This window comes from Dipodomys spectabilis, unplaced genomic scaffold (genome assembly GCF_019054845.1).
Source record: "Dipodomys spectabilis isolate Male_0828 unplaced genomic scaffold, ASM1905484v1 ptg000098l, whole genome shotgun sequence".
Taxonomy (NCBI): Eukaryota; Metazoa; Chordata; class Mammalia; order Rodentia; family Heteromyidae; genus Dipodomys; species Dipodomys spectabilis.
The window spans coordinates 4,851,991-4,876,486 of record NW_024870775.1 but is presented as its reverse complement, the minus strand read 5'-3'; the positions used below and the strand labels follow the sequence as shown (position 1 = coordinate 4,876,486).

Here is a 24,496-nt window from a genome sequence, read left to right as displayed (position 1 = left end):
CGGGGCCAGGCCGTTGGCGGGCCTCAAAGGGCGGAGTCACCGTGTGAATGACCCGAGGGGAGGGGCCTCAGTGCGGGCGCGCCTGGGGAGGCGGGGACTGACTGTTGGCGCGTCTCATGGGGCGGAGCCTTCCGTTTGAATGCTCGGAGAGGCGTCTAGAGGGGCGAGGCCTGGCAGTTAAGCATCTTTTATGGGCGTGACCTGACTGTTGAGCGTCTTCTGGGGCCGTGGGTGGGTCGAACTTCGCTGCTCGAGCGCCGGAGAGGCGGGGCCTGACTTTCTAGAGAGCCTGAAAGGGCGGGGCCTGGCGGTTGAGCTGCCCTGAGGGGCGGAGCCTGTCCGTTTGAATGCTCCGAGGGGCGTGGCCTTGCCTTTGGCGGGTCCTGCGGGCAGCCTAAATCCGGCGGGTGGGGAGTCGGGCCTGCTGTGCCCTGAGAGAACTACGGGCTCCGTGTACGGTGGCTCGGCGGGGTTGCAAAGTTCCGGCCTGCCCTGGACACCGTTCCGGACGCGGGTCGGGTCGAGGTCCGAAGGGCCGCGCCTGGCCCTGCACCCGGGGGCCCCACTGGAGGGGATGCAGATTACCTCCAGGTTCTGCGGATGTGCGGGAGAGTGCAGGGAGTAAGGACAGAAGCACACGGGAAGTCGGTGGGAGCAGGACGCTGGAAGGAGATTGTAGTTCGTTTTTTGTCGTATTGGGGGATCAGACCCAGGACCTTGCTCATACTAGGTAAGTACTCTACCACAGAGTTACACCCACCTCCCCAACAAGAAATTACACAGAATTTTATTATAGATTCACAGGGAATTGAAAAAGTGAATGATAGAGCCAGGCCCAGTGGCTGGTGTCTATAATCCCAGCTACTTGGAAGGTGGACTGAGGAGCAAAAATCTGCGGCCAGCTCAGGGAAAATGAAGTGAGTGCCTGCCTCAACAAGTCAAGTGTAGTGGTGAGTGCCTATAATCTCAGCCTTGCAGAAGGTAGGATCACCATAGTACGTTGTCAGGGCAAAAAGTTCACACCCTATCTGAAAAATACAAACAGGGTTGAGGTGTGGTTCCAGTGGGAGAGCACTAGCCTAGGAAGCACAAGTTAGGACAGGCCTGAACCACCACACTGCTCACGGTGTTTTCTTACAGCCTCCAAGGCCTTCTACAAAGCCACCTTCAGCTGTCACCCATTCTGTCTCCATCTCAGAAGACACATTGATAGTCACAGCAACATAGTTTTTGCTTTTATGGTTCAAGAAATCTGTACAAAATCCACACATACACACACCCATACACACACAAGATGCCTGACCGCTCTAGCCGCCCCTGCTCTGGTCTTACCAAATATGAGACCGCTCTTGCTCGGCTCAGAGGAAGCCACCCTTCAGCCCCCATGTCACCTGTGTAGGAGCAAAGAAGGCTCCTTCCTGCTCCCTGCTCAGGGCCCCAGGTAAGAACAACACTCTCTGGATGGCCTGCTTAAGTTCCTACAGTCACAGTAGCTAAGGCCTTAGAGCTCTATGTCGGGTGAGCCTCCTTTAGCACCATTTTGCCAAGTGAAAAATGGATTTCCAAAGATGGGGTAGAGTGTCAGTCACCCCAAGTTTCATTGGTATCCCAGGGACAGGAATGCAGCTCTTGGAACTACAGCAAAGGGGCCTGGGACAGGAGTGGAGGGCCTGGGAGTTGTTGCTGGAGCTAGGCAGGGTTAGCTGATACTATAGTGGTGGTCTGCCCCAGGTGCCCTCAGTGACAGCCCTTGTGGCTTGCTCAGGCATGCGGCTGGGATCGGTCAGGATGCTGGTGCACACGCTTAGCTGGCGGAGGGAGTTCAGCACAGCTGGAAAGAGACAGAGACTTGGCTGAGGTGGGGGCTGGCATCAGGCCAGCCCTTCTAAGACCCCTGTCTGTAGGCATCCTGGTGGTTGTAGGACCATCCAAGGAGCACAGCGGCATGGCCCCAAGCAGAACCCCCTGCCCTGAGCCTCCACGCTGCAGGGCAGACAGGTGGTGGGCATACTTGGCCGGAGAGCTGGCAAGGAACAGCACTGGTCCAGCCAGGCCAGCGAAGTCTGGCGGAGGCTGTGAAGGCTTGAAGTGGACACCATCCCATTGAAGGACTCAAACAGCGGTCGGATGAGAATGCTGAACTGAGAGCCAAGGTCAAGGAACAGGCTTGAGGCCAAGACAGTACTACACGGAACCTTGATACCTGACCCAAATCAGAAGGAAGGGCTTGCCACTATCTAACCTTGGGCCCTAAAAACCCTCAATGTCCCCCACATCATGCCAAAGACTGACTACCTCTCTAGCTTTCAGCTCCCTCCTCTTGGTTCTGCCAGTCCTGGTTCTACTCAAGACTGCCCCTTCTCCCTGGATTGCCAGTCATGATTCTGAGCTGGGTGTGGTGTTGCATGCCTATAATGTCAGCTACTCAGGAGGCAAAGGTAGGAAGATCACAATCCAATGCCAGCCTGGGCAAATGCCTGAGACCCTATTTGAAAAACAAAAGGACTGGGGGTATGCGCAAGTGACCCTGAGTTCAATCACTAGCACGTGGTGGAGCGGGGCTGGGATTTCTTCCATTTTTAGATCTCATCATTAAAAAGATTCAGAATACTCTCTTGGGACCTTGAATGTGTGTGTGTGTGTGTGTGTGTGTGCACTTGTGCACATTCATGCATGCTGGTACTGGGACTTGAACTCAGGGCCTCATGCTCTTGTCTGATGATCTACCACTTGTGCTACCCACTCCACTTCTGGCATTTTTTTTTTTTTTTTGGTTGGTCGTGGGGCTTGGACTCTGGACTTGGGCGCTGTCCTTGTGCTCTTCAGCTCAAGGTGAGGACTCTACCGCTGGTAGAGCACCACTTCTGGTTTTTTCTAGTGGTTTATTGGAGATAAGAGTCTCACGGACTTTCCTGCCCAGGCTGGCTTTGAATGGCGATCCTCAGATCTCAGCCTTCTGAGTAGCTAGGATTATAGGCATGAGCCACCAGTGCCGGGCTGGCTTTTTTTTTTTTTTTTCTAGCAAGTTGGCAATGAGTCTCTGGATTTGTTTGCCCAAGCTGGCTTTGAACTGTGATCCCCAGATCTTAGCTAGGATTACAGGAGGCATAAGCCACTGGTGCCTGGCTTTCTTGGGGCCTCTTGAGGGTTCCTCTTGCTTTGGATCTTTCCTCCCCTTGACTCTCTCAGCTCCCAGATCTACACTGGGTGACCTTGCTGGTCCAGAGCCTGGTAGCAGGGGGCAGGTTAGAGTCCTTCTTTGGGCCTGTGGAACTGAACCTGTGGCTTCAGGCACAGCTTGATCAGGCTGAAGTACTCATCCCTCTGCTGCCCTGAGGCCATTGGCTAGAGTGAGGATACCACCCAGAACTTCCAGTTGTGCAGTGTGCGGGTCCGGACGTAGTCATCAAACATGTGTCGCATGTGGTCAAAGCGCTGGTGTGTGATGGGCACCCCCGTGGCTGGCAGCTGCTGCTGACACAAGCTGGGGGCCATGCACGTCAGCAGTGGGGAGCCAGAGGAATGGCCTGCTCCCTGGGCCCCTGCCTTTGCCCTGACCCCAGACCTTCCCCACCCTGCCTACTTGATGGCGGCATTGAGCTCCTCGATCTCGTCCCGGAGCTGCTGGGCCTCCTCCTGCATGGAGGCCCGCTCCTGCTGCAGGATGGTGATGTACTCTGCAGTTTTCTGTAGCGTGGTAGCCTTGCTCACCTGCAGACACCACCAGTGTGGGCCTGGGGGCTGGCCTTAGGTGGGCGGTCAGGGAGGGGTCCCGGTGCTCTGGGGGTACAGCCTGGGCTGGGGGCTCACCTTGAGGCTGGGCTGGGCACTGAGGGTGCTCACGAGCCCATGCAGAGTGTCGAAGCCGAGTTTGATATTGAAACGCCGTTTCTGTTCGGCCGAGATATGCGTGATCCTTCGGCTCTCCGTCTTGGGGAACAGAAGGTGCAGTGAGTTTAGGAAGGAGCCCGGGAGAGCCTGGGGAGCTGGACAAGCAGTGTGGAGGTACCCACTTTATTGTTGTCTTGACGGCCCCGGCTTGGGATGGGTAGAGGGGGAGAGACACGGCCCCTTGGTGGCCCAGGTGCAGGGACAGAGTTCTCCTCCGACAGCCGCCGCTCACGGCCTGTAGCAGGGACAGAGACAGATCCCCAGACAGACCTCTCGGCTCCAGGCAAGCCCCCCTCACCCTTCCACACTCCATCTTCCTTCATCCTCCCTCTTTACCACTGGGAGCTGGGGGTGACAGTCGCTCTGCTTTGGGGACAACCAGGGACCTGGGAGGGGCCAGCGTGGCTGAGCTAGGTGGCGGCCTGGGTGGTACAGGGGCCAGCGTTGGGGAAAAGAAGGCATGAGGGAATTCAGGGATGGTCTCCTGTTGGGGCAGAGAAGCGCAGAGAGTTGGGGAACAGGCCCTGGGCTCAGCCTCACCTCCCAGCACCTGCCATCTTACCGGTGATCCCGGGGATACGCCAAGGGGTGCGGGCAGGAGTGGTGGCTCCAGGGCCTGCTCAGGCTTGGCTGCACACACGGGACAACCCATCATGGCTTAAGATCCCCTCATGCCCCAAGCTCACCCTTCACCCGGGGCTCCCCAGCACAGCCCTCATTCCAGGGCTAGTCCATCTCACCTGCCCTGAGCAGCTGTGTGAGGCAGGGGTTACTGGGGCTGGTGGTGGCAGAGGTCATGGTGGGGGGGCTGGCTCTCTGTCCCCTAGGGGATGGGACAGGGGGCTTGCCTCTGATATGCATGCTCTGGGACACTGAGAGGGGAGACCCAAAGGCAGACTCTGGGTACCCCGAGGAGAGATGGTCTATGGGGAAAGAGGCAGAGGTGGGGCGGGGGCCAGGCTGTGGGGTGGGGAGGAAGGCCGGGGGAGCAGGCACAGGGGACACTCCCAGGACAGGAGGGCCTGTGGGGAAGGGGAACCTGCTAGAGAAGACAGTCTCTTCTGGTACCATAGCTGGCGGTGGAGCCATGGCAGGGAAGGAGGGTGGGGTGCAGGGCTCCAGGGGTCTTTTGGCAGGGCTAGGGTATGGCAGGACAGGAGTGGGAGGTGGGGGAGGAGGTGGGAGCTTGGGCTTGGAGTCTTCAGGAAGGAGGAAATCAGAGTTCAGAAAGGCACCGGGGTCCACAGGGACAAGGCAGCTGCTCCGAGCCTAGTTAGGGGACAGAGAGACACTCATCAGGGAGTAGGGGGGGCAGGGAGGGTTACCCATTTGCAACCATGTATCCATCCATCCAGTCATCCATCCATTAACTACCCACCAGTCCACCCACTAACTACCCATCGGTCCATCCATTCAGTTCTCTGTGCATCATCCACCCATGACCATTCCTATTCATGCACCCACCTACTATCCATCCATTATCCATCCACCCATCCATCTATCATCCATCCATCCATCTATCTATATATCTGTCTATCCATCCATCCATCCATTCAACCATCCACTCATGATCCATCATCCATCATCCATCCATCCCTCTGGTCATCCATCCATTAACTACCCACCAATCCATCCATTCATCCTTCCCTACATATATGCATGCATCCATAATCCACCATACCTCTATCCATCCATCCCTTCATGCATATATCCACCATTCCTCCATCTATTCATCCACTCATCCAGCTGTCATCCACCCATCTGTTCATCACCCATCCATCCAGCCATCCATGCAACATCCACCCATTACCCACACACCAATCCATCCATCATCTACCATCTAGCTATCCATTCAACCATCCATCATCCATCCCTCCTTTTATTCATCCATCTACCCATCCATCATCTAGCCACTATCTACTAAGTACATTAACCAACTACTTACCTACATCAGCCCATCAAACTATCTACGAATCCATCCACCCAACCAGCCACTCATCTGCTTACATATCCACATATAGCTATGTAACTCACATATGCATGCACCATTATCTTCATTCCAATTACTAATTCATCATCTATGCATACACTTACTTGCTCACTCATTGGACAACCATGTACACTGTGTACACTTAGAGACAGTAGTGAGCAAGAGGCCCACAGTGCAGTGCAATTTTCTCCTCCTTACAATCCCTTTTTCTGACCATGGAGTTTTTGAGCCAGCATGGTAGACTCAGATTTTCCTGAATAGATGCTCAGCTTCCTGGCTCCATGTTTTCCTTCTCACTCCCCCGCCCCCACCCCCACCCCTCCGCCCAATAGTCTCTTCTGTCCAAACCTGACCCTTGCCCAAAGGCCCAGAATCTGGGCCTCCAAGAAGTCTTTCCTGCCTGCAACCCAGCCTCCCATGGTGCCCTGCTGTGTTGACTGCCATCTCTGTCTGGCCCAGGTCTGCTCTCGGGCCTCCCTTTCCCTGCCCCTGTGCCCTCCTGGATCTCTTGGTTGGCCAGACTTGATACAGAGACTGCAGGAAGTGCCTGGTAGGGCTCCAGGAAGCTCAGGGGATGACCAGAACAAGGGTGAGCTCACCTGCAGGCGATTCTGTCCAGAGAGCGGAATTATGGCTGAGGAGGATGCTGGTGCCACCTCTGGGCCCAGGATCTCACTGCTGAAGAGAGAGTCAGCCATGGGGCCGAAGCTGGGGGGCTCTGGGAAGTTGGAAGATACGGGCGTCTGGGGGGGACGATAGTTGCTGAAGAAATCTGTAATTGAGACCCAGGGGTGGCAGCAGTTAGGGCTCTGTCCCCGGGCTGGGGGGGGGGGGCTCCACAGGAGATTGTGAAATGAGTTTCTGTCTCACTCAAGGGAAGCAGCAGCCAAGGCTGGGGTTGGGGGGGGGACCTGCTTGGGGGGAGGATAGTGGGCTAGCTAGCAAGGTCCTCAGGAAACCAATCCCACAGGGTCCCTTTTCTGGCCTCTTTCTCTGATACAAAGGTGGGGTGGCATGAAGGGGGTCTGGGAGGGAAAGGGGTGGGGTACAGGGAGGCACCCCAGTGCAGCAGGAGGTCAAGGGTGAGTCATGGGTGAGTGGGTCAGGAGGTCAGCGGGTCTGGGGCTTGCAGGAAGGTTGACAGAGCCCAAGCAGAGCCCAGGATAGGGTGAAGGCCAGGGGGGTGACAGACACAAAAAAAGTGGGCTCATCTTGGGGACAGCAGCAGGGAGGAAGGGGCTGGGGAGCCTGCAGCGCTGGTGAGGGGGCACAGGGTGGCCAGATTGGGGTGCTGTGTTGTGTAAGTCCTGGGCTATTCTGGTTTTGGGAAGCAGCTGCCTGTGGCCTAAACCACATCCCGGGCTAGGGTGCCGCTGGCCACCCGCTCCCTTCCGGGCACCTTTCTCTGACCCTGAGCAGCCTGCGGTCTGCCCCAAGGCCTCCGCTGCGGGCCGGGCCTGACCTCACCACGGCGGTACCCGGCTCCCTCCTGACCCTCAGCCAGGAGAGCCCGCAAGGCCCCTCTCCTGCACCTCATGTGTGCACATGTGTGTGTGCTCTCCACAAAGCCAAAGCCCCCTCCCTCCCTCCCCCCCAGTGTGTCACTTTGTCTGTGGCAGCCTGTGCGTGCATCCTGCCCTTCCCCAGCTGTGTCTCCCCCTGCAGCAGGAGGCATTTCTGGCTGTCCTGAGGTCTACTTTGTGTGTGTGTGTGTGTGTGTGTGTGTGTGTGTGTGTGTGTGTGTGTGTGTGTGTGTGTGTGTGTGTGTGTCTGGTTCTGGCTGTCCTGAGGTCTACTTTGTGTGTGTGTGTGTGTGTGTGTGTGTGTGTGTGTGTGTGTGTGTGGCTGGTTCTGGGCCTTGAACTCCGGGCCTGGGCACCGTCCCTTAGTTTTTTTCATTCAAGGCTGGCACTCTACCAACTGAGCCACACCTTCACTTCCAGTGTTTTGGTAAGTAGAGATAAGAGTCTCCACAGACTTTCCTGCCTGGGCTAGCAATTTTTGGTCCTCAGTGTCCTGAGTTGCTAGGATTACAGGGGTGAGCCACTGGGCCAGGACTCTGAGGCCCATTTTTAGCCAAGGGGCTGCAGGAGCAGGTAAAGCCACCGATCTTCCAGCCCTGGTCCCCAGGGGCCACAGGCTACATGACTTGAGACCTGGGGCTTGTCTGGCACACTCCCACCCCGCACAGGCAGGAGTCTGAGGTGGCTGGTCCTCAGCCCTGAGCCGCCAGCCATCTGCCTACCCTGGACAGCCCATGCTTATCCCCAGAAAAGCTGCTTCCCAGCCTCCTCCTCAGCCCCGGCCTCCCCCTCAACCTCAGCCTCCTCTCAGCCCCAGCTTCCCCTCAGTCCCAGCCTCCCTCAGTCCCAGCCTCCCTCAGTCCCAGCTTCCCCCCAGTCCCAGCCTCCCTCAGTCCCAGCCTCCCTCAGTCCCAGCCTCCCTCAATCCCAGCTTCCTTCAACCCCAGCCTCCCCCTCAGCCCCAGCCTCCCTCAACCCCAGTTTCCCCTCAGCCCCAGCCTCCCTCAACACCATCCTCCCTCTCAGTCCTAGCCTCTCTCAGCCCCAGCCTCCCCTTCAGCCCCAGACTCCCTAAACCCAGGCCTCCCCCTCATCCTTAGCCGACCCTCAGCCCCAGCCTCCCTCAACCCGTTTCCCCTCAGCCCCAGCCTCCCTCAACACCATCCTCCCTCTCAGTCCTAGCCTCTCTCAACCCCAGCCATGCCCTCAGCCCTAGCCTCCCTCAACCCAGCCTCCCTCAGCCCCAGACTCCCTCAACCACAGTCTCCCCCTCAGCCCCAGCCTCCCCTCAGTCCTAGCCTCCCTCAACCCCAGCCTCCCTCAGCTCCAGCCTCTTCCTGACCTGGGCTTGCTCCTGGAGCCCCATGCACCCTGCCCTGCCATCTCTCCCCACCTGTCCTCACAGGGCTCCTGAGTGCATAGAGTTCTGGACCCCTGGGGGTGGGGGTGGTGAAGGTGTTTCCAGGGAGGGGCTCACAGTGGAAGTCCAGGAGCCGCCACCTCTGTGAAACCCAAGCTCACCCCCACCCCGCGCACAGCCACTCTGAACTGAAAGGTCTCATAAGGTTCCATGTTGGAGGCTCATGCCTGTAATCCAAGCTACTCAGATTACAGGGGTGACCACAGGAGGATGAGATCTGGTGACTGTGTTCAAAGCCAGCCTGGGCAGAAAACAATTCCTGAGACTTTTATCTCCAATAACCCAGCAACAACAGAAGTAGAGGTGTGGTTCAAAGGGTAGAGCACCAGCCTTGAGCAAAAAAGCTAAGCAAGAGTGTGAGCAAGCACCAGTACCAGCACCAAAATAAAAGTCCCTACGGTCTCAGTTTTGTCCGGAGCTTTGATGGACACTGGCTCTTACCTGTGGTGGGGGTCTGTGTGCCAGGACAGGGCTGCCACCCTCTTTGGCTGGTCTGCTCCCAGGGTACTGCCATCAACACTTCTGCCCCTGGCAGCCCCCACCCACCCAGAGCTGAGGCAGGGGTGAGGGTGGTTCCTCATTCCCTAGTCCCCGCCCCATGGACCTCTGTTTCCTGATGGACAGGCCCAGGACCCTATGGGAAAGCAGCTGAGGGAGTGGCTGAAACTAAGCCTCTCTTTTGAGCAGGGCACCGGTGGCTCATGCTTGTAATCCTAGCTACTCAGGAAGCTAAGGTCTGAGGATCGAGGTTCAAAGCCAGCCTGGGCAGGAAAAGCCATGAAACTTTTATCTCCAATAAACCACCAGAAAACCAGAAGTGGCATTGTAGCTCAAGCGGTAGAGCATTAGCCTTGAGCTGAAGAGCTGAGGGACAGTGCCCAGGCCCAGAGTTCAAGCCCCACGACCCAACAAAAAGCAGAAAAACAAAACAAAACAAAAACAAAAAAAACTAGGTCTCTCCTTCTTTCTGTCCCCTGGACCTTGGGTGCGACAGGCTGAGCCTGATTTACACACACACACACACACACACACAGGGCTCTAGAGCCCCCTAATGCAGTTTGCAGAAAGTAGCGTGGAGGATTAAGTCATGTGAAAACAGACATTTGGAAAGGTGTAACTTGGTGGCTCTAGGTTAGGAGAGGAGGCAGCTAAAAATTTATGATCTTCAAAAATGTTTTATATAATCAGATGCCTGGGATATTCTCTCTCTCTCTCTCTTCTCTGCCAGTTCTTGGGCTTGAACTCAGGGCCTGGGCATTGTCCCTGAGCTTCATTTGCTCAAGGCTAACACTCTACCACATGAGCCACAGCACCATTTCTGGCTTTTTCCACTTATATGATACTAAGGAATCGAACCCAGGACTTCATGCATACTAGGTAAGCACTCTACCCCTAGGCCACATTCCCAGCCTGACCTGGGATGGGCTGGGAAGGTGGCTCAGGGACAGCACCCAGTCTGAGTTCAAGCTCCAGTACCACCAAAAAGAGGTGTTTTTTAAAAAAATTAGTTTTTATTTTTTGTCGGTCATGGGCCTGAACTCTGGGCCTGGGCGCTGTCCCTCAGCTCTTTTGCTCAAGGCTTGTGTTCTACCACTTGAGCCACGGCGCCACTTCCGGTTTTCTGAGTGGTTGGAGCTAAGAATTTCATGGACTTTCCTGCCTGGGCTGGCTTTGAACCGAGATCCTCAGATCTCAACCTCCTGAGTAGTTAGGATTACAGGTGTGAGCAACTGGGGCCTAGCTTATTATTATTTGTAAGTAATAAACAGACCCAAGCCAATCAAAGTCCTTCTCTCCCTTAAGAGATTCCCACATTTACTGCTTTCCTGGGAGTCCCCAGTCCCCTGGTCCTGTATTCTACCTGTCCCTCTCCTTACCTGAGGCCAAACAAAGTGGCCTAAGGTGGTGTGGTACCCTGCCTGTCTACTCTAGGAAGGTCTGCCTCACCTGAGCTGTCCATGAAGTCATCAAGGCTAGGCTGCAGGGGCGTCAGGTCTGGCTGGATCATGTCAGCATTGCCAACATAGGCTGGGGGAACAGTAGTGTTGTCAAGAGCAGCAAGCAGGGTGGACAGTCCCCAGCCATCCTCTCTGGACTGTCACTGGCCTGAGGCACTGACCCTGCCCCCAGTGTGGACCAAGGCCCTCACCATCCTCAGGAGGCAGCTGCAGGGATGAGGGGCTGGGCTGGGTCATGGTGAAGAGCGTGTCAGAGATGTCGGACAAGAAACAGTCGAGATCCAGCAGTTGCCGCCCACCGGGCTCCTCCTCCGGGCCCCCCAGCAGCACGGGCACCACGCTGGAGAAGATCTGCTCGCACCATCGCTCTGGAGGGGGCCACCCCGCTTCCGCCTAGTGAGACAAGGATCACTGCCCAGCCCCCCACATCAGCCTGCCTGCAGGACGCACCTCCTCGCCTCTCCCAGGGGTCTGGTCCACTGCCTGGAAGGTCACAATCACCCCACTGGCCTCTAATGGATTTTCCCCAGGAAACAGGCCAGGGTGGCCAATCCCCTGAAGAAATAAGGGATCCGTTCCTCCATTCTATGCTTTTCCCTCCTGGGGAGGGGGGGGGTCCTGTTTACTCAGTGGCCAGAGGTCTTTCCACCACTGCGGGTGGAGGTCCCTCCCATCCCACCCTAGCCTTCGGACACAGTGGCCAGCCAAGGGGGAGCTGTGGAATATGTACCTCTTGTGGGACAAGCCCAACCCCTTTCCTGGATTTCACAAATACCTACCTGTTTAGGGGCCAGGAGATCCCCTTCCCTGCTGGACTTACGGAGCTGCAAGGACAGAGTTAGACACGGGACCCCCTTCCATAACTCCCAGCCTCCATAGACGTGGTCCCCCATGTCTTCCCTCCCCCCCCCCGCCCCCCCCCCCCCCCCCGTCTCCCCTCTGCCGTCAGAGGTAAGCAGGCTGCAGTGGCGTCCAGTGACCACACGGTGGCGCTGTCAGCGTGGGACTTTCATGGAGGTCCTGAGAGAGCGGGCTGGGCTGGGGAGCCCTGCAAGCCCTTTCCCGAGCCGTGGGGCACAGCGGTGGGGCACCCCAAGTCGCGGGGGACAGCTGTGGGGCTCCCCTGGGTCCCCACTGACCCGCTTCTTGTAGTAGATGCGCCACTTGTGGTACTCGCGCATCACCACCTCGATGCGGCGCTTCCAGTAATTCCCTTCCAGGACGACGGCCTGGGGGTGCGGAGGGAGCGGGGCCAAGAGGGGGCGTGGTCGGGCTCCTCCCGCCCCTCCTCCATCTCACCCCCTCTCCTCCATCCACACCCTTCCCTCCTCCCTCCTCTCCCCTCCCCACATCCCTTCCTGCATGACAGCCTGGGGACACGGAGGGGGCGGGACCGCGCTTCCTGCTGGGGCCTGCCCCTCCCACCCGTGGCGCTGAAGGGGCAGTGGGTGGGTGCCGCACCCCTGTTTTCTTACCTCGGGTTTCCGATGCTCATCAGCCTCAGGCCCCTGCAGAGGAGTCACGAAGCCACACACGGGGCTCCTCCTCCGCTCCACATCTGAGAGAGGGAGCCAGGTCAGGGGCCCCCAGATCTCAGCAACCCCTTATGGGAGGGGGGGTGACTACTCAAGCGACAGCCTCTGAAATCTAGCTTGGCTTTTCTGTTTTCTTGAGACAGTCTCACTAAATTGACCAGTGATTCTCCTGCCTCAGTCTCCCTAGTGTGGAAATTATAGCACTACCACCCTGGCCCAGCCTGGCCCTGGTGTTCAGGAGGAAGCCTGCCTGCCTGGGCTGGCCCTCCCTTCCCATCATGCCCTCCTGTGCCTCCCAGGATATCCTGAATGGGGGGCACAGTCCCCAGTTCCCGGCTGGACCTCCTTAGGCTCGTGGGCATCTGGGTCCAGGCCATCTCCACCTGCCTTACCTGGCTCCCTTTCCAGGCTCCGGTCCCAGCCTCTCTTCTTTTTTGTGTCTACAGTCCAAGTTTGGTTACTGAATTCTAGGACCTAGCCCACCCACCACCCCCTTTTAATTTGGTGCAGGTACTGGGGCTTGAACTCAGGGCCTCAAACTCAGGGCCTCCCACTGGAGCTGGCTTTAACACCAAAAAATTCTCAGTAGCCATGGATGCCCTCTAGCAGGGGCAGATGCTGGGATGGGGGCACAGGGCTAAAATGGGGTGGCTTATCTCTCACTAAGAGATAAGAAAAGCAAACAAAGCAGGAGATAATGGGGGTGGAAGGTTCTCCCATGGAAGATAGGGCAGGGCACAGGCTAGGGAAGGACTTGAGAGTTCAGGACCAAGCAGAGGGGTGAGTTCCTCCCTTCCCTAGACTACCTTCAAACCTCTGGTGATGGGAAGGGGGCGTTCCTAACTTCTTTGTGTGCTAAGACTGAGGCTTGAACCCCTGGGGGGGGGGGGGCTTTGGGCTCTGACTTGGCTTTTTTTTCTCAAGGCTGGAGCTCAGCCACTTGAGCCACAGCTCCACTTCTGGCTTTTTGCCAACTTTTCTGGTCTGATTGGCTTCCAACCACTATCTTCAGATCTCAGCCTCCTGAGTAACTAGGATTACAGGTGTGAGTCACTGGTGTCCAGCCTTGGCTACACCTGTTTTTTGGCCATGGGGCTTGAACTCTGTCCCTGTGCTCTTCAGCTCAAAGGCAAGTGCTCTACCACTTGAGTCATGGCGCCACTTCCGGTTTTCTAGTAGTTTATTGAAGATAAGAGTCTCATGGACTTTCCTGCTTGGGCTGGCTTTGAACCCTGATCCTCAGATCTCAGCCTCCTGAGTAGCTAGGATTACAAGTGTGAGCCACTGGCGCCCAGCTCGGCTACAGCTTTTATAATATCCATGAACCTGAAAAGTCACTTGCTATTCTGAGCCTCTATTGCTCATTAATAAAATTAAGGGGGCACAGCTAGGAGGCTTTTTTTTTTTTTTTTTGTCGGTCGTGGGGCTTGAACTCTGGGCCTGGGCGCTGTCCCTCAGCTCTTCAGCTCAAGGTGAGCGCTCTACCACTTGAGCCACAGCGCCACTTCTGGTTTTCTAGTGGTTTATTGGAGATAGGAGTCTCACAGTCTCTCCTGCCCGGGCTGGCTTTGAACCGCGATCCTCAGCTCTCAGCCTCCTGAGTAGCTAGGATTACAGGCGTGAGCCACCAGCGCCCGGCCTAGGAGGCTTTTTATTTTTTATTTTTTGGTTTGGTTGTGGGGCCTGAACTCTGGGCCTGGGCGCTGTCCCTCAGCTCTTCAGCTTAAGGCTAGCGCTCTACCGCTTGAGCCACAGCGCCACTTCCGGTTTTTTCTTTTTTGCTTATGTGGTGCTGAGGAATCGAACCCAGGGCCTCATGCATGCAAGGCAAGCGCTCTACCACTGAGCCACCTTCCCAGCCCCTAGGAGGCTTTTTAAAATTTGATTTTTAAATTTTTTTTGGCCAGTCCTGGGGCTTGAACTCAGGGCCTGGGCACTGTCCCTGAGCCTCTCTGTGCTCAAGACGAGCACTCTACCACTTGAGCCACAGCACCACTTCTGGCTTTTTCTGTGTATGTGGTGCTGAGGATTTAAACCCAGGGCTTCATGCATGCTGGGCAAGCACTCTACCACGGAGCCACCTTCCCAACCTTAGGAGGCTCTAAAAAAGAAGGTGAAGATGAGTGAAACCAGTCTGGGATCCAATGCAAAGACCTCAGCTGCTCCTCTGGGGTTGGGATGGAGCTGAGCTGGACAGGGGCCTAACCAACTCAAGGCTGGGCCAAGACCCCTGGGTTTTCCCCAAGGGAATGAGTGTGGCCTCTTCAGGGCACATCATTTATCATTGACTGAGCACAGCATGAAGGCAGAACTGCCGGCCTTACCTGATCTGGAATAATATGGGCTCAGAGAGGTTGGGCAGCTTGCCTGGAGTCACCAGCCAACATGATATTCACGATCTAGCACTGCCCCCCTCCCCCCCAATTGGGGAATGAACACAGGAAGTAGGCAAGTGATTTACCATTGGGCTATATTCCCACCCCTTCCACGACCTGATGCTCTGGGACCCCAAGTCTCCAAGGTAGGCACCTCCTGGGTGATCAGTAAAGATTTCATGGAAGGCTGGTGGAGACTCACACAAGACTTTCCTCAGTTTCCCCACTTACAAAGTGATGCAATTGAGTGAGTCGCCACTGAGCCAGATGCCTGTAATCCTAGCCACTCAGGAGGCTGAGATCTGAAGCCAGACTGGGCAGGAAAGTCCCTGAGACTTTTCTTTCCAGTTAACCAGGAAAAAGCTGGAAGCAGAGCTGTGGCTCTAAGTGGTAGAGCACCAACCCTGAGAGAGAAAGCTAAGGGACTGTGCCCAGGCCTTGAGCTCAAGCCCAGGACTGCCCCCCCCAAAAAAGTGCTGCAACACTCAGAAGGTGTCTAATGCCCCCTTTACCCTGCCATTTGGAGCACCTGTCTCACAGATTGGGCTGTGAACTGGTCCCCAAGTGCAAGCTGCTTCCCACATAAGGGTGCCCTCTGCTGGTGACCCGCACAACTGTGGACACTACCTTGGCACACTCCCCCCCCCCCCCCCCCCAGACCCTCAGGGCTTCCTGGTAAGACCAGCAGCAGCCTGCCGGCTGTCCTGAATTTGCTAGCGATCTCTGCCAGGGGCCCTGTGGCTGGGGGCCCTGTGGTTGGGGGCGGGGGAGGGGGGAGTCCTGGGGTACCCACTCACACTGGATGTACCAGGCTCTCCAGATGGCGTTGTTCAGGCGGATCTTTTCCCTGCACAGCAACTTGAGGCCTTTGAAGTTCTTCCACTTGGGGGAGACCAGCTTGCCACTGTTGTGGGGAGAGGGTAAATCAGGATAGGGTCCTGGGGGGCTTCTCATGCATGAAGCGTTCACCTGTGGCTGCAATTGGAGGAACCCCACCCCAAATCCTATCCCTCTTCTCACCTGCCAGGATCCAGACCCTGGCCGTATTCTTCAGACCTCCCGGTTGCGTTTCCTGAGCCCTGTGTGTTAATCTACTGCTGTGAGAACCCCAGCCAGGGAGCATTTGCTTATAAACTCTGTCTTCCGAGCAGCCGTGAGTGGTGGCTGCACAGCTGTCACACCTGTAGTAGCCCTGGGGGAGAGGCTTCAGACCCTTTTCTTACTTTGGGAGGGGCAGAGATGACTTTCATGGTCAGGCAAGATAGTGCATGCCTGTAATCCCTGCTACTAAGGAGGAAGATAGGAGGATTGTGGTCAGAGGCGAGCACAGGTTTAAAAAAAAGTGCAACCAAAGGGCTGGGGAGTGGCTCCAGTGGTGGAGCATTTGCCTAGCAAGTGAGAGACCGCGAGTTCAAACTCCAGTATGACTCCCCACCCCCCAAAAATAATTAAGAGGAGAAAGGGGGCATGCTTAAGGTCACATAGCAAGGGTCCAGGCAAGCCCTGGGACTTCTTCTGTTCCTCTCTCTGGACCCCTTAGTCTGAGGGGCTGGGAACCCATGGGAGAGGGAGCCACTTCCCCAGGGGTTCCCTTCTCCTGGGACATGGCGACCAGAGGATATCAGCGGAGCTGGCTGCCAACCCCGTGTATAGAGGCTGCACACAGGAGGCTCCCAGGACCACTGGGTAGAACAGGCAGGCGAGGCTGACCCAGGAGGCCAGAAACTTGAGGTCAGACCTCTGCCCATCCTCTCCCCCCACTTCTTCCTCATGGTTTACACCCCCCCCCCCCAGCCTTCTGGAAAGCTAGGCCTGCCCTCTTGGGAGTAAGGAGGGGGTGGGGGGGTCTGACTCTTCAGCTCCTCTCCCAGAAGGGGGGGGGGGAGGTGGGGGGTTGGGGCATAGGGTCACTTGTCCTCTCTGGTCTCCAAGTTCCTCTGTTTGTTTTGGGAGGGTTGGCTGCCATGGGTAGGGACAGGGGTATTGCCACCTCAGGGGACCACAGGCCTCATTACCCAAATAGGGTCCACACACAGGTGTCCTGGTGCTGATGGCCCTATCCCCTGGTGCTTAGATCAACACCATCTGTACAGTAATGAGAGGGAGGGGAACTCTAACCCTTCCCTCCCCCAGCCAGCTTGCCTTCTGGCACCTAAAGGGGACTGTGGAGTTGATGCTCCTGCATGTATCCCAGCAACCTCCTGGAGTCCCATCCCCATCCAGCCACCCTCTCCATCTCCCTTTTGAGGTTCAGGGCCCTGACCTGGCTTTGGGACGGGTGACTGACAACAGCTAAACCTCGGGGAAAGGACCTGATTGGTTGGAGGTCAGGGAGGGGCTGAGCCTGCAGCAAAAAGCCTAAGGCCAAAGTTCAAGCTCTGCTTCTGACAGCAGGAAACAATCAGAGAATTTTAGGCCAAGATGGTTTTTTTTTTTCTCCTCCGAGACAAGGTCTTAACTAGGTAGCCTCAAACTTGAGATCCTCTACTCTCAGCCTCCCAGGTGCTGGGATTACAGATGCCACCATGCCGGCTAGGACGGGACAAACTTCAGCACTCAGTACACTCAGGAATTCACTGTAGCATTGCCCTGACGTGTCCTTGCTTATCGTCCCCCTACATCCTGAGGCCGGCTCCCACCTAGAACGAGGACTATCTGGGAGCCACTAACCCCTCCTCCCTCAGCCTTCCACCCCCAGAATTGTGGAACACAAACTGCTAGAAAAGTCCTCCCCTCTCCACACAGCCCTGAAAGGTGGAAGTCAGCCAGGCCCACCCCAGGCTGCCCTCCTTCCTGCGGGCCTGCCCCACCGTCCTTGGCCCTCCCTGCCTGTCTGCTGGACCCCGCGATCTTTGGATTTTTTTTTCACCCCAGCTACCCCCACTGGGGTTCCTACAGCCTGCAGTCGGCCATGGGGGGGGGGGCGGCGGGAGTGCGGGCAGGAGGCCGATGGGAGGGGGGCTCTGGAGGAGGGGCCAGGACCTCAGACGCCCCGCTCTCGGACGGTCTCGTGATGTCCAAGGAGGTGGGGAGGAAGGGACGGACGGGAATCTGAACTTTCCACACTGGTCAGGCGCCCGGGACGGACGATCGGGTTGCAACACGACCTGGGCCTGAGGCCAGAATGTGTGGGCCAAGGTTACTTCTTCTCCAGCCAATGGGGTCCAGGCCTCCGCCGCCCCCGGCTCCCCGTCTCGGCCGCGTGCACCCCACTCCGCTCCGGGCCGCGGGTGCCGGCGCTTCTCGGAAGGGGAGGAGGCACAGTGGGGCCCCAGAAACGGATTTACGGGCGCCGCGCGAAGATCAAAGCCGGCCGATCCCTTTCCTTGCTACGGTTTTCGGTTGATAATTTATCCCGGCCCCTCCGCTCCCAGGAACTTTGCTCCGGGGCACCGGGCCAGGACCCCGGTTCGCGCCCTCCTCGGGGACACGGGCGCGGCCCGCGCCCCGCGCCAGACGCCCAGCGGGGTCCGCAGGTGCGGGGCGCTTGGATCCCAGGCCCCGCTCCCCGGCCTTGGCCGTCGAGCTCCGCGAGCAGCGCCCGTCCAGGGGCGCCCCCCCCCGCCGCCCCCCTTGACCTAGCGGGCGAGAAGCGGAGTCCGGGCCACGGCGGGTGGGCAGGGCTTCAGGAGACGCGGGCTGTGACTTGGGCACCCACGGGTGTGCTGGGGTGCTGCAGGTTGCCGAAGGAAGGGGACCCTCGACAGGGGGTGCTGCTGGAGAGGGAATCGCGGGTCCGGGAGGGGAGGAGCAGAGGTGTCTTAGGCTCTTGGACTCCTTTAGGGCGCGCGGAGCCAAGCCCGGAAATGGACGCTAGGGGCTGGAGGCGGCGGCGGCGGGAGGAAGGGGCGGCGGGGGGCGGGCAGGGCCGGGGCTGGGGGCGCAGGGCTGGAGGAGGGGACTGCAGCCGGGGCCCGGGCCGCGCGGGGCGTCGCACTCCCAGCCGCCCTCACCTGTAGGCCAGGCTCATGCACTCGAAGAGGCGGGTGAGGGTGGGGTCGATGCTGCGCGGCCCGAAGTCGGCGATCCCCGCGGGCCCCTCCTGGTCGCGCCGCCGGGCCAGCGAATCGCTGTGCGGCGACGACACCATGAAGTGTCCGCTGTGGATGACCTGCGATCGGAGCAGACCGCCCGCGCTGCGCCGGGGACTCGGGTCCTCCGAGTCAGTGTCCGAGTCCGAGTCCGGGCTGGCGACGACCCGGGGGACCTGCGAGCCCGAGGCCAGACCTTCGAGCGCCCTGGCCATGGCCGCTGCCGCCACCCGGCCTGCACGCCGCAGCCGCTCCAGCTGCTGAACTGCCAACACCGTCGGTTCGGCGTTATTAACTAGCCACGCCCCTCCTCGGATTGGCTGGTACCTGAGTGGGCGTGGTCTGTACCCCCCAGGGGACGTCGGAGCGCACGGGGCCACATTAGCATCATCAGTGAGCCTTAGGGTCCGGGTCTGCGGGTTTCTTCCTGCCCGCGTTGCCTTCTGCAGCGACCTCTGAAGTCGCGATGACTCCGCCCTCAGTCCGCCCAACAGGGATCTCCAGTGCTTGAGGGTTCCAGGTGGCCAGCTCGGCCTTATTAACATACCCACGCCCCTCCCTTATGATTGGATGTTATTGGAGTGGGCGGTGCCGGGCCACATTAGCATAATAGATAAGCCCGGTGGGAGCAGGTGGTCCCAGCCTGCGGTATCTTCCTAGAAAGGAGTCTCTAGAAGTGTCCCTTACTACACCTTAGCTTAAAAGCACATCGGTGCCTGGGGGTCCTGGGTAAGGGGCGCATCTCCTTCCACCTGACTGCCTTCTGATAGCCAAGCCCTGGGCACTAGACAGGCAATGTCTCAGGAACACCCACAGCCTCAAGGTAGCTTCGAATGGGGACATCATAGGTCCAGATTACACACACACACACACATACTCTCTCTCTCTCTCTCTTTCTTTCTCTCTGTAGTATTAGGGCTTGTACTCAGGGACTTGTACTCTTGCTTTTTTTTGTTGTTGTTGAAGGCTGGTGCTCTGCCACTTGAGCCACAGCTCCACTTCCATCTTTTTGCTAGTTAATTGGAGATAAGCATCTCAGGACATTCCTGCCTGGGCTGACTTTAAACCTGGATCCTCAAATCTCTGCCTCCTGAGTAGCTAGGGTTACAGGCATGCCAGTACCTGGCTTCATGGGGATTTTTTTTTTTTTTTTGCCAGTCCTGGGGCTTGAACTCAGGGACTGGGCACTGTCTTTGAGCTTCTTTTGCTCAAGGCTAGCACTCTACTACTTGAACCACAGTGCCACTTCTAGCTTTTTCTGTTTATGTGTTACTGAAGAATCGACCCCAGGGCTTCATGCATGCTAGTAAACACTCTACCACTAAGCCACATTCTCAGGCCCTCATTGGGGATTTTAACAGTCCTCAGAGTCAGAACACACTGAAATATCTCAGACTTTCGTCTGACTTCCACACTTCCACCAGGGCTGTGTCTGGTAGGAGAGGGAAGGGTTGGAGGTAAAAGTGAACTTTCCTTGGCTTGACCAGGTATGTCCTACATGTGGTGAGGAAAACAAGATGGCACTGTCAGAGTGCAGAGGGTCCAAAAAAAAAAAAAAAAGACTAGAGGTGTAACTCAGAGTGTCTGCTTAGCAAATGTTTAGCTGTGAGTTCCAACTCCAGTACCAAGGGGTAAAAATAAAAACAGAAACAGAAACAAAAGCAAACCAGGTGGAGTGGTTCATGCTGATAATTCCAGGCACTCTAGAGACTAAATAGCAAGGAGCCTGTGGTTCAAGGAGAGTCCAAGGCAAATAAAATAAAATAAAATTAGTGAGATCCAATTTCAACCAATAAGTTGGAAGGGTTATGTTTGTTTGTGCTCCCAGTGACCTGAGAGGCTGTAGGAAGGAAGATCAAGGTCTGAGACTGGCCTTGGGTAAAATACAATACACTACCTAAAAAATAGCTAAAAGCAGCCAGGTGCCAGTGGCTCACACCTGCAATCCTACCTACTCTGGAGGCTGAGACCTGAGGATAGTGGTTTGAAGCCAGCCTGGGCAGAAAAGTCCCCATGAGACTCTTATCTCCAATTAACCATCAGAAAACTAGAAGTGGTGCTGTGGCTCAAGTGATAGGGTGCCAGCCTTGAGCACAAAGGGGCTCAGGGACAGCACCTAGGCCCTGAGTTTAAGCCCCATAACTGATCCCCCTCCTCCCCCAAAAAAAGCAAAAAAGGCTGAGGGCATGGCTCCAGTGGTAGAGCATCTGCCTAGCAAGCACAAGACCCTGAACTCAAGCCCCCATATTGGGGTGGGGGGAGATGCCTATTTTGGTCTCTTATTTGCTACTTTGGAGGGGCTCAGCTTCATTTCAGAAAGGCTGAAAAACTGGTCCTTTGGGGTCCTCAGCACAGAGATGGACATGTACACTGCTCACCCCTTCTGTGGTCTATGCACCGCTGCAGAAGGACTTGAACCCCCTCACCCCAAGACTCTGCTCCTAGAGACTTAGCCGATGGTACAGGAATGAGTTTTGTTCCTCTTCCCTTCTTGTCATCAGCTGAAAACCCCATATAAACCCACAGGGGAGCACTGTAGTGCTACTACAGACACGGCGTCCTTGGACTCTCTCATGTTGACCTGATGTGGTCTTGCCAGGATGGCAGCCCAGCCCCGCCTCACCAAAAAGCCTCTCTCACCTCTCACCTTCTTCTCCTCTTTCCCCTTTGTCCTGTAGTTACCCGTGGCCCAGCGTTCACAACCCCGCAGACAAACAAGTGTGGTTCCCAGCCAGGTCCTGTCTGGGGTGTAAAGACCTGGCTGGCCCCAGGGCCTCCCTGCACCCTGCTCTCCCTGCTTCCTAGCCCTGGCTACCTCTTGCCAAATGGTTCCTTCTCACCAGGAAAGCTCACCCATCATTAAAGTACCACCTCTGATAGCTTTTTTTGGGGGGGATGGGGGACAGTACTAGGATTTGAACTCAGGACCTCAAGCTCTCACTTGGTTTGTTTTTTCAAGACTGGTGCTCTACCCTTTGAGCTGTACCTCCATTTCTAGTTTTTTTTTGTCGGTCATGGGATTTGAACTCGGCCTGGGGGCTGTCCCTCAGCTCTTCAGCTCAACGCGAATGCTCTACCACTTGAGCTACAGCACCACTTCCGGTTTTCTGGTGGTTTATTGGAGATAGAGTCTCACAGTTTCTCCTGCCCGGGCTGGCTTTGAACCGCAATCCTCAGATCTCAGCCTCCTGAGTAGCTAGGATTACAGGCGTGAGCCACCAGTGCCCGGATTATTTCTAGTTTTTTTTCTGGTTAAGTGGAGCTAAGAATCTTTCGGAGTTGTCTGCCCAGGCTGCCTTGGAACTGTGATCCTCATACCAGCCTCCTGAGCAGCTAGGATGACAGGTGTGAGCCACTAGTGTCTGGCCCTGATAGCTTTTTGTTGTTTTGTTTTTGGGGTGCTGCAATCAAGGGCCCTGTGCGCACGAAGCAAGCACTGTACCACTGAACCTCACCCCACCCCACCTGAGGTAGCGTAGCATCCCCGCCTTCTCCAGGTTTGTATATGTATCTTGACAACCCTGTTCCAGCTATCCCCTTGCATTCGGCTCTGAAGCAGCAAGTGGTGCAAGGCCTCTCTTTCCCACTAGAGGGCAAATGTCCCAGAAGGAAGAATCCCCATGCTGCTCATAGCCCAAATCCCCTCAAGGGCAGAGGAGTTAGTGGGTGTTTGTGGGTTTATATTACATCTAACTACTATATACAATCCACTCATCCATCCATCCATCCATCCATATATACATATATCCATACATACATACACTCATCTGTTGACCCATCCATCCATCCTTTGTTTCCATATATCCATCCATCCCTTCATCTATCCATCTATCCTTTTCCCATCTATCCATCCATCCATTCATCCATTCATCCTACCACCCATCCTTCCATCCACCCACTCATCTTCTTTCTTTCTTTCCTCCTCTCCTTCCTTTCTTTCTCTTCCTTCCTTCTTTCCTTCCTTCCTTCTTTCCTTCCTTCCTTCCTTCTTTCCTTCCTTCCTTCCTTCATCCATCCACCCATCCATCACCCATGCAGACACACATTGCCTGTATACACATATTCATGCTTAGAGAATGATTTACTATATCTTGGCATAGTGCAGTTCTAGCACTTGAGAGGCCTGAGGAGTCTGAGTTTCAGGCCAGTGTGAACTACACAATGAAAGTCTGTCTCAAAAAAGAAAGCACATGGCATGTATCAGTCTCAGTGATAAGTATTTAACTTTTTTTTTTTTTTGCCAGTTGTGGGGGCTGAACTCTGGGCCTGGGCTCTGTCCCTCAGCTCTTTAGCTCAAGGCTAGTGCCCCACACTTGAGCCACAGCACTACTTCTGGCTTTTTTCTGCTTATGTGGTGCTGAGGACTCAAACCCAGGGCCTCATGCATGCAAGGCAAGCACTCTACCACTGAGCCAACTTCCTAGCCACTTAATTTTTTTTTTAAAGCTACACCAACTGTGATCTTTACAGATCCTAAATGACTGATGGGAATATTTAATTTTGTCAGTCGTGGGACCTGAACTCTGGGCCTGGGCACTGTCTCTCAGCCCTTCAGCTCAAGGCTAGCACTTTGCCACTTGAGCCACAGCACCACCTCTGGCTTTTTCTGCTTATGTGGTGCTGAGGAATTGAACCCAGGGCCTCATGCATGCAAGGCAAGCACTCTACCACTGAGCTACCTTCCCAGCCCTGGGAATATTTAATTTTAACTTTTGCCAAAGTTAAAAAAATTAGGGAGCTGGGTGCTGGTGGCTCATGCCTCTAATCCTATCTACTCAGGAGGCTGAGATCTGAGGATTGAGGTTCAAAGCCAGCCCGGGCAGGAAAGTCCGTGAGACTCTTATCTCCAATAAACCACCAGAAAACTAGAAGTGGTGCTGTGGCTCAAGTGGTACAGCACTCGCTTTGAGCTGAACTGCTGAGGGACAGCGCCCAGTCCCAGAGTTCAAGCCCCATGACTGACCAAAAAACAAATTAGGAAAATATTCACAGAGATAGAAAGTAAATTAGTAAATTGGTTGCTGGTGGCTCACGTCTTAATCCTAGCTACTCAGTAGGCTGAGATCTGAGAATCACAGTTCAAAACTAGCATGGGAAGACAAATCTTCCAGACTCTTATGTTTAATTAGCCCACAAAGAGTCAAAAGTGGAAGCATGGCTCAAGTGGTAGAGCACCATCCTTGGACTGAAAAGCAGAGAAAGAGTGTAAAGCCCTGATTTTAGGACCTAATCCCAGCACAAAAAAAATTTAGCAATTGTAATTAACAATTGCCAGAAGCTAGGAGTGAGAAAACAAGAAATGACTGCTAATAGGATGCTTTGACTCTCTCTGCCCGCCCTCCCCCCACCTTCTAGTTTGAACTCAGTATCTTCAGGGTCTTGAGCTTGTTCAACTTGTTTGCATGGCTGATGCTCTCATTTGAACCACCTACAGTGAGCCAGCTCTTTTGCTGGCTCATTGGAGAGAAGAGTCTCATGGACTTTGCTGCCTGGGCTGTCTTTGAATCTCAATCCTCAGATCTCAGCCTCCTGAGTAGCTAGGATGACAAGCATAAACCACCAGGCACTCAGCCACCTTGTGACTTTTAACCCATTTTGTAGACAAGGTCATTTTTTTTTCCACTGCTAGGCGTCGTCCCAAGGGCCTGCATCTTGCAATCCATCTACAGCTAAGCTACACCTCCAGCTCAGCTGGTCACAGGCTGAGACAGTGAGGATTCAAAGCCCATGATCTGACAACAGCCTGTCTCACAGTTAATTTGCTGAAGGGCTG

General features: G+C 55.8%; 1 protein-coding gene across 3 annotated transcripts; it reads right to left on the bottom strand.

The window, feature by feature from the left end:
- Window positions 1–1,222: 1,222 nt before the first annotated feature.
- Window positions 1,223–18,963, bottom strand: Mlxipl (MLX interacting protein like). Of its 3 annotated transcripts, XM_042686908.1 has the most exons (17): window positions 18,646–18,963; window positions 15,490–15,596; window positions 12,258–12,340; window positions 11,922–12,011; window positions 11,562–11,606; window positions 10,974–11,175; window positions 10,772–10,852; window positions 6,481–6,653; window positions 4,632–5,160; window positions 4,454–4,521; window positions 4,228–4,375; window positions 4,014–4,126; window positions 3,811–3,930; window positions 3,584–3,711; window positions 3,361–3,484; window positions 2,012–2,141; window positions 1,223–1,831 (listed from the first exon to the last, which is right to left on the bottom strand). In XM_042686908.1, the coding sequence occupies exons 1-17, from the start codon at window positions 18,936–18,938 to the stop codon at window positions 1,710–1,712; spliced, it is 2,556 nt and encodes an 851-aa protein (XP_042542842.1). In that variant the 5' UTR covers window positions 18,939–18,963; the 3' UTR covers window positions 1,223–1,709. The 3 variants fall into 3 exon arrangements, with proteins under 3 accessions (XP_042542842.1, XP_042542843.1, XP_042542845.1); XM_042686909.1 differs by lacking the exon at window positions 11,562–11,606; XM_042686911.1 differs by lacking the exon at window positions 18,646–18,963 and having other exon boundaries at window positions 15,501–15,589.
- Window positions 18,964–24,496: the final 5,533 nt, after the last annotated feature.